The 9,610-nt window shown below is 39.3% G+C and overlaps 1 protein-coding gene across 3 annotated transcripts in view; it reads left to right on the top strand.

Moving 5' to 3' along the window:
- Positions 1–285: 285 nt before the first annotated feature.
- LOC126915531 (treacle protein-like) overlaps positions 286–9,610 on the top strand; it is a 37,843-nt gene continuing 28,518 nt past the window's right edge. For 2 of the 3 annotated variants that reach the window (XR_007710230.1, XM_050720269.1), the window contains exon 1: positions 286–906. Coding sequence is in view for 2 of the 3 variants with exons in the window: in XM_050720269.1 (XP_050576226.1) it covers positions 886–906 (21 nt within the window). In the remaining variant the exon portion in view is untranslated. The remainder of the gene's footprint in view (positions 907–9,610) is intronic. The other variant, XM_050720270.1, reaches the window with a different exon arrangement.

Below are 9,610 nucleotides of genomic sequence, written 5' to 3'. Positions count from 1 at the left end.
CACCACTTGCCCAAAATTTCTAAACATTCGAGTTTCCTTGCAAGATCGAAGCTGCGACCGTCTCTTTGGGCGGGTACGGAAGCATCAAGGAGCCGACGCGGCCGAACAGCGAGAGGACGTGAAGCTATTCTTAAAATAGGGCTCGACTGAACGAAGCGAATGAACGAGAGAAGCCGATACGTATATACGGAGGGTAGGGCGAGGCGCGGGACGTCAGTACGCGTTAATCAGAGGAAGATGGAAAAGCACGGTCGAAAGAGGAGCGTGTAACGAAGGCTCGGGAAGAGAAGTCGGAGAAAGAGAGGGAACACGGCGTGCCTCGCGGGTCGCCGGCTCTTCTTCAGGGTCCGAGCTTCGTCCGAAACGAAGCGCCTCCGTTCTCCTCCTCTTCTCTTATGAGAACGTGCCGTCGGGGACGACGCTTCGTCGAACCGTTCGTCGTTCGATCGGTTCTCCACGTTTGGCCTCACTCGTCTCTTCTTATCCCTTTTTCGTTTAATCCTCCTATAGTTTCCTGTATCTTTCTCTATCTGTCTCTTGTGCCTCTGTCTCTTTCTCTCTCGCTTTATCTGTCTGTAATCTCGCGTCTTCCTCCATCTCGATCATTCGATTCACCGGTTTCTCCCTTTTCTTAGCTCCGCAGCTTCCTTCTTCTCTTGTCTTTTCGGGTCGAACCGCGTGTCACGGTGAAACGAACGTGGTTCACGCTCCGGGTGGTGGTGCTGGTGCTTGGTGTTGGTGGTGGTGGTGGTGCTGGTTGTTTTGGTGTCGTCGATGGTGTCGGTGGTCGATGGTGATCGGTGAATCCGCCTCGAGCGATCAGGAGATCTCACCCTTGGAAACCTTCCACTTTCGCTCGATCGAGGAGGGGAGGCTGCTCGAATCATGGCGTCCTACAGAAGCTACGTAAGTGTTGAGACTAGGGTTTCAGCGAAGTCGTTTACCGGATATCGTAGTTCGTTTATGTGATAATTTCGATGCACGTGCGTACTTGTACAGGCCGAAAACCGTGGGTTTGATCAACGTTTTTGGGCGCGGCAGGTTCGGGAAACGTAATTTTACCGGCGGTTAATTGGGAAGTTCGTTTCGGCCGGGTGAAACGTTGTTTACGCGACGCGGTGTCTTCATTAAATCGACGCCGGTCGCAAAACGACGCGAAGTTATAATTGGTGTTCCGCGGTGTCATCGCACGAGATGAATTTTCGCAAACGCGACGCTGAAAAAGAAGCAGAGTAACGCCGCTCGGCTGTACCACGCTGAAACGCGTTCTCCCTAATGTTGTCGAGCGTTTTGGGAACCGGGCAAGTAGAAAACGACGAGTTTCCTCCATTTCGTTGTCGCGTTCTTCTGAGCAAAAGGCTGTTTCTGTTTTTCTTTTCCTTTGCTTCTTTTTCTAGTGAAATTTTTAACGTCTCGTTTATATGGTTTATACGCATTCCACGGTTTCAAAGCGGTATGAGATGTGACATTTTCCACGATACATCGATGCTGAAAGAAAATATGAAAAGATGTGAAAGATCGGTATTATTTTTTTTTTATAAATTCTCCGTATATATCGCTTTTCAACGAATCAAGCCATTCTCGAACAATGATCCAATGTTTTGTTGAAATGCAACTGCAGTTTCTTCAGGTACTTAGTGATGTTTATAACACGAATTAAAATATAATTGTTCGCTAAAATGTAACTCGAAAAATTTAACTTGAAACCAAATATTTTTATGTTTATATATTTTTTAGTCAACGCGATACATCGTCATAATTGCATTCGCGTGCAACGACGCAAAGTGACACTAGTTGCGCGTTAGCTCGTATTTAGAACAAGAAACAGCGTTCGCTGACGATGATTCGCGTTATCTTGAAAAAGTAATTGAGAATCTAGCCGGTTCGTCAGATATAATAATTTAAAACTATTAAAAAGCCTAATATTATCGCTCAATTTTGTTGAGAATTTAACTATTGAAGATTGGCGTGACCGTGTCTTATGGTGACCTGCATAAAGAGACGAGATGATGTTTAGTATTTATTGTGCATGGTGCAGATATTATTAACCCGTTGATGACTGTGCTCGTGTCTGAGGCGAGCTATTCGTGATTCGTTTGTGGACAGTGTCGTTTGTCTGGTTTGTTGTCGAACTGGTTGATTAGCTTGGCAATTTACTGCGCTGAGAAAGGAGAATGAAATAGGTTTTGTCATAACCAAGGAAATATTTCATTATTTTCTATAAAAAAAAAAAAAAAAAAAAAGAAAATACAGCTGGAGGAAAAAGAAGAGCTAGAAAAAGAGAATTGAATTTATTATAAAACTTCGTGCTTTTAATTAAATGTATTCTTTTAGTTTATATAATACAAATTAATTTACGTAAAAAATTAATTTACAGTTAAAAACACTATTTGAAAAATAAATCGTAAATACAGGCATTTATCGCTTCCTTTCGAATAAACACCGAATGAAATTCAATTTAATTATAACGTTCTATCATTCTTACGATCAGAATGATTCCTTCCCTGTCGATGTTTCACAAGTTTGATTATCTAACAAAAATATACGAATTTATACTTATTTCCCTCTTTATCTTCGGTATAATTTATATAAAATTGTACTTTTGCCTAGAGTTAATAACGCAGTATTTGTCCAACATTTATTACAATATATTACAATTGTTTCGACGACCTGTGCCCGATATGTTCCTTGATATTTTGAGACGATAGTTCAACCATGTCATACAATGATCAACAATAATTGATCTCCATCAAGATGATCTACTATGTATCTACAAATACCCCCTATTTTGCTCCCATCCAATGTTTCAATATATCATACAACTTTATTACTTCGTCAAACTATATCATAAAACTCGAAGACGTTAAATCTTAATATAAAGTAATAAACGAAGTAGCAATAAACCTAATCCAAAACTGATCCAAACTAATAGTAATCCATAATAAACCGAGTATAAAACAACGAACATATCGTATTACTCGTATATTCTATGTGCCTCGTATAATAAAGCGAGATGATTTTGAGAATCTGCATTTAATCACGTATTTCCATTCATAGATCATCGTCATTTTAGTTCCACGATTAGTTGCGTCATAAGTTTTCATAACCTGAATGTTATACTAAATTTCTTATAATGATAAACCTAAGATACTAGGTTTCATGAAAAATGACAGGGAACCTACATCATTGTGACCCTCGGTTAATAAAATAATGTATCGAACATTTAATTGACCAATCGTAAGTAGAAATTACCAAATTTTAAGCAAAGTAAGCGACGAACGATTATTTTGGATGTATTTGATTCCTCGTGGTCGTTGCACCTCACGCGTAATCTATACGCGACTCGACCGCCCGCTATAATTATGCGATGTAAATGAAGTCCATTAACGTTATCGTCCGAAGGCCGTGGTCGCACGCGATCCTCTGTTTCGCGCAAGCCGCGTCGCTGTTTACAAAATACCTAGAATTTAAGACCGCCGTTCGCCAGTCACGCCGCTGACGCGACTTTTCCCCTCCGCCGTTTTCCCGATTTCTTTCGACAGTGATCGCTTGCACGTGTTACACATATTCGTGCTTCAGAGATCGAGCACACTGACCTCCCTCATAAGATCATTAAAATCGCGTTTCATTATTGCACGACAAAAATATTTGGACATATTCCTCGATAAATTTACAGATATCGCTGAATGATTTTCTTGAGAATATCAACAGCATACAGATACACGCACGTATGTACATATAGTTGGGATCTTATATCGAGTTTTGAATTTTTGATTATTTGCTCTCGAGTTCTTAACGAGAAGTTGCTGGCTTTGTTTTATGATTTCTCGTATGATTACTATTTCCAGGAAGCTGTAAAAATTGATCGGCAGGCTATTTCTTTTCTCATTTGCATAGTCGATGTTCTAGCGAAAAGAAATAACTTTGTTCCAAGTTATGTTTCCTTTTTCTAGTTATATTTGTAGTACAATATAGGACACTATACTTCCTCGGTGGTGTATTTCAGTAACTCACAGCAGTTTCTGTGTTTATATACTTTTAAAAAGATTCTTAACTAAAACGATGAAATATTCCATTTACTATACCATAAAACAGGTAAGCCAATCCCCTTTTCCAAACACACGTTTCCATTAATTTGCCAATTATCTCGAAATAAAACTCGAAGCGAAGATCGCCTTAAAAATCAGCAGTCCCATCGTAAATGTCCGAACGCGGATCTTAGTACGTAGATATAGTGTGTAGACCGTGCAGTAGATAGAGTACGGTCGATGGTCAGACGGTGTTGGACGTCGTAAGCCAACTTGCAAGGGTCCGATAATAATACATAGATCGGCTGGCAGCAGAGCGGAGGTAAACATTTACCGAAGAAGCTCGGGCTCGGCAGCCACAGGGCACGAATTCCGGGTGTGCACCTCACGGAAACGCGTTCATACGTCGGCATCAGGTCGCCTGTGCCGTGGCCAGCAAAATTAGCCGGGCCTTTCCCAGACGACGTATGCCTGCCGGCGGTCTACTCATGCGAACCTTTCATCTGCCTATACCTATATGAATACGCACACCATACGCGACACGCATACGCAGTGTTTCATTCAAGCAATTAGCGTGCTTAAGCTTCTCGGTCGGTGTTAACGAATTCATTTTCTTTTTTTACTTGATCGAGTAGAGAAAATAAATATATTTTCTTAACTTATAATTTCGTATAATCCGTTTAGCATGTATAATTGATGCATTAGTATTATATAGATACGTACAATTTTGTGTGCTAGATTAGATTAGCCGTGTAGTAGTGACGCACGTATGTGAGTATGAATGTGTGAATTATGTGTGTGCACAGCGTCTCGAAAAATAGATGAATGCAACCGTTCCGTTAACAGTGTGATACGGAAGATGGTGAGACAAAGAGAGTGCTGGACGCGTTTATTAAATAAATCTAAGGCTATTTTAATATAAATTCTAAGTGTAATCTTAGTGTTTCTTTACTTTTATCTCTGCGATTAAGATCCACAATTCTCAACAACTTGAATCACTTTTTTTCATTTATTCGTCGTTTGTTTAATTAATAGCTTATAACAGTTAAAAAAATGTTACCCGTGTGCAACGTGAAACGTGAAAGAGTAAATATCGAATAAGGAAAATCTAGAAAAAGATTATTGACTAATCAATTGCAATTCTCTAAAAGAAACGAATGTATTATAACGTATATTTCGTGTATACATTTTTCAACATAATATTTATATCTGATAATAATTTATCCATTATACGTATCTATCATGACGAATAAAAATATTCCGTACGGAAGCAGAGAATCAAAAAAATAATCCAGTCAGTTGCTTATGTCGCGCGATTTACTCTACCCGTGAAAATATCCTGTATGTTGAGTGTGAAGTTTCAAAAAGAGCTGATAGGTAGCAACCTATCGACCGTTGCTGCGAGATTTTCGTTGCGAAGCCCGATAAAGAATATCCCTGGTCGTTTCGGCCGACAGCTTTAAGAAAGCTCTCGAGGGAACGAACAGTTTTGCTCTCGTCTATTGGAGTTCTTTAAACACGGCTGCATCAGGGGATGAGCCAAGGGTGTACGATATCTTCTCCTTTTCGAACTTTCCAAAGTGAGAGTCGGTCGAAGAGGATTTCTGCGGACGGGTGAATCTTAATGTGCGCCATGTACTGGCTTTGCTACTGGATCGTAGATGAACTCGCGATATCGAAATTTATTGGATCGACATATAGCTTTCCCCTTTTCGTCTCTTCCTCTCGATAAAATAAATTATAAACTTTTCAACTAAATTATTTTCACAGATACACGAATTGAATATTTGAGTAAGGTGATCGAAAAGTAGTTAAAAGATATTTGTTTCAAATATCTCGTGAACTTGACTATTTTCTCACCACTTTGGTCCGATACCATTTACGCAGATCGATGAAAGGATTCTATCCGAAAAGATTATATATTTCCATTGGAACTAATAATCTAACAATTAAATACATCGTCGCGGTTGTAAAACCTACACGTATATGCTTGTGTTAATACGCGATTTTTTACACCGACGATGTTTTCGTATGACATTTTTTCTACCTGCGCTGATAAAGGAGCTACGACTTTAAAAAGACGAATGAATTTCTCTGCAGAATTGATTTAGAAACCGCTTCGAACCGATACAAAGATACTATAAAATCGATATAAAACCACTTCAAAACCGATATAATAACGGGCTGCAGAATATAACCGGAATCGACATCAGGCAAAATCTTTTTTATTCATAAGAGTCATGACATTATTTCGATTATATAACCATTTCAAGAACGAGGATCGATATCACGAGCATTTGCAACCTCCGCCAGTGGTTGACTTCAGTGGAATTATTTTACGTAATAACGACAATTTCGTCGATCGACGGGCATCTCTGAAACGGCGTAAGTAAACGATGCGAGGTACGTCGACGATGGGACGCATGATAAATTTAGCCGGGGTACAACGTGTTTGCGTTCCACTTCCTAGACGCGAAATCGAACAAGTTGGTCTTTAAGATTCCCCCGCGACATTTACACGCGGCGTGAACTTCGGGCAAATTGAGACATTTCATTTCTTGCGATTCGTCAACATCGTAAACACTCGACTCGGAATTAATTACAATCCCTCATACGTAATTAATAATGTTTATGTATTTACGGTGATATTGAATTATCTCGTGTATTCGTTGCGATTTGCAATTTGCAGGTGGAATTAATCGCTACCTTACAGAGAAAAGAGATAGAAAGTTTCTAAGTAATAGTCGTAAATATCGAATGTATAATTACTCATTTATAATTGTTTAATTTTTGTGATATTACGTTTCACGGTACAATATGATACGTTTTTAACGATATCTCGTTATGTGCGCATCTCGTGTATCATATTTTGTAAATCATATCGATACAACTTTGTTATCGCGCTTTCTGAATATTTTCAGAACGTGTTAGTATTTTTTGTTCCAATTATTAGCTGCAATTGGTTCGAATGAATTTGATTTAATAATTTATTACCTGGTTTCGAGATAAATAAAATTTAATACGAAGTTGTTACGAAATGTTGAATATGTGAAACATTTTAAATCCTCTTCTCCATATACGATTACAGTAACTAATTTTTCAATTTATTAAATGAATAACAAAATCTAGACAGATAATAATAAGATAAGTTTACACGTAACTCGCTGTAATAGGAGATGCTACTCGATATAATTATTTGTAAATAACGATAATTATCCACATTATTATCTTCATATTTATGACATTTAACGTTATCAAACTATGTACGTTGAAAGGCGAGTTTCCAAACGAGCTTAGACAACATATTGAAAATATTACAAGCTTGTTGTTCGTGGAAAGAGCAGAAGGTAAGAAACAGCGATAAAAGAAAGAAGGGTGTGTTCGAGGAGGGCGATCTTCATCGCTGTCCCCGAGGCGACGATAAATCTCGCGAATCTGCGGGGGAAAGGGTGACGGTGAGAAAGGCCGGGCATTACAAGGATGAAGCAACAAATCGTGTCGCGTTAAAACGCAAAACCCTCGTAATATCGCGTCGAAGCCGACGGCGTCGCTTAAAAATAGTGCAACTGGAACGCACCGTTTATTTCCAAGCTTATTCGAACGTCGTTGTGGACGGATGAAACCGGCGATTAAATTAAAGGGAAAGCGAGAAACGAAGGTTGGAAAATCGGTGTCGTCGCTAGGTGGAAAATCATAGGGTAATATCGTTCGTTAATAACTTTCTCTCTTCTTTCAAAAGATAGACACGCGCTGGAAACAGCTTGAACGCGATTAAACGTCAGATGGAAAATCCAACGTCACGGTGGATAAGAGACGCTTCGAGACGCAAGAATATGAACAGGGGAAACGAAGAGGAGACGAAGGCAAGGGGAGAAGTGGCTCGAGCTGAAGATAGAGAAAAAGATTTAAAGGCTCTTCTGAATATTTCAAGACGAGTTGTTGCCACGGCAAAACGTTGCCGCGGGACGATTTAATTGAGCGTTCTCCTCTTACCCTCTCGACGCTTCGTGCACAGCCCCTCCGGAGGAACGTCAACTGGAAATGCATATGCATCCGTGGCTCGCGAGCAACCGCTGTGCATCCAATTGCAGTCGGCGTTAAATGGAAAAATATACGCTTCCCTGATCGCTTCGATGTTCGTCAGATTCATTCGCACCCCATGGTTTCGGCTGAAATGTCTAGAGGGTTACCTAGGATACGAGCTGATGTATTTTAAATGCAGTTGTGGTACTCTTGGTTGATCCTGTCTTTACGTTACGAGCTAATATCGGGTTGTTTAATTTATATACGTATTTTGGCTGTTGTTGCAACAGTTTCCTAGTACGTATACATAGTTTAGGCTTTAATAACAATTTGTCAATCGTGATAGTCGTGTTTTATTAGCCGATGCTAATGAAATTTCAAAATGTTTCGTACAACGAATAAAATATGTCCATAAAAATGCTACATGATAAACGTTCAAGTATTTTTCTGATATAGTACATCATAAAGGAATAAATAAAAACAATAACTATATCAACGATATTATCCATCAATAAACGTCAAATTTTCTTCTCCGTTCCTCGAATAAAACATCGTACGCGGCTCCTCGATCAATAAATCTCAATAAACAAATCGAGGTACCATTATCCCAATTGGCGCGCCATTCCTTAATATTCTAAACGCTAGCACGTTCACCGTGTTACACAGCTTCTGACAAATTGCACGTTAATACTAGATGCTTGTGATAAAAGCGGCACAGTGATAATGCCCGGGCTTTTCATTGCGCCATACCGGGACAATAAATTATGTTCGCCGAGAGGCTAGCCAGTATTTGGCCAGTGCTTTGTGCTCATGTTGAACGTCGACGATGCATAATCGACTAACGAGTCGAGTCGCATCCACATTTGATGCCTCGATGTTGCTATCGGATACAGGTGTTTCCGATAGCCGTGCTGCAGCTCCGATCCGATCGCATACATTTCACCCTACCATGGAATTTACGCGGAACAATATGCTTAGCTAGCATGGTCGCGTGGAAAATATTTTGGCTCGTCCGCTTCACCGAGTTAGCAGCGATGTTCATTGTGTCTGGTTTTCACAGTAGGGTGGAAGTACACGATGTTCATGCGAGTGGAAGAAACAGGATACAGAATTGTTAAATGATGGTTATCGCGCATCCTTCGATTCGTATTTTATTCAATCGTGTTTTTCGTATTATTATAACATTTTCTCAAGTTTGAGAAAAGTCTTTCGCCACATATTTTACGACGCATATAGGAAATAACGTAATGTTTCGTGAAAAATAAAATTTTGTCGATAGCTCGTAACTTTTAATTTGCATCTTAAATTGAAAAGCATTTTAAATTGCATCAAATTACATATATTAGTTTCGAACTTTGAATCTACAAATTCGAGTCCCAAGGTGCATCTTTTTATGAGTACCACACCTAAGAGGAAACACGAGAGTTCACATTCATCAAAAATACTCGTAACCACCACTCCAAAGAAGTTATTTTTACGTTGAAAAAAAAAAAAAAAAAGAAAAAAAGAAAGGGAAAAGGAAAGATACATCAAACCTGCCACCTTATGTTCGAAAAATA

Source organism: Bombus affinis, chromosome 4, assembly GCF_024516045.1.
Source record: "Bombus affinis isolate iyBomAffi1 chromosome 4, iyBomAffi1.2, whole genome shotgun sequence".
NCBI classification, from domain to species: Eukaryota; Metazoa; Arthropoda; class Insecta; order Hymenoptera; family Apidae; genus Bombus; species Bombus affinis.
The sequence above is the reverse complement of the archived record's forward strand: the minus strand, read 5'-3'. Positions and strand labels throughout refer to the sequence as shown.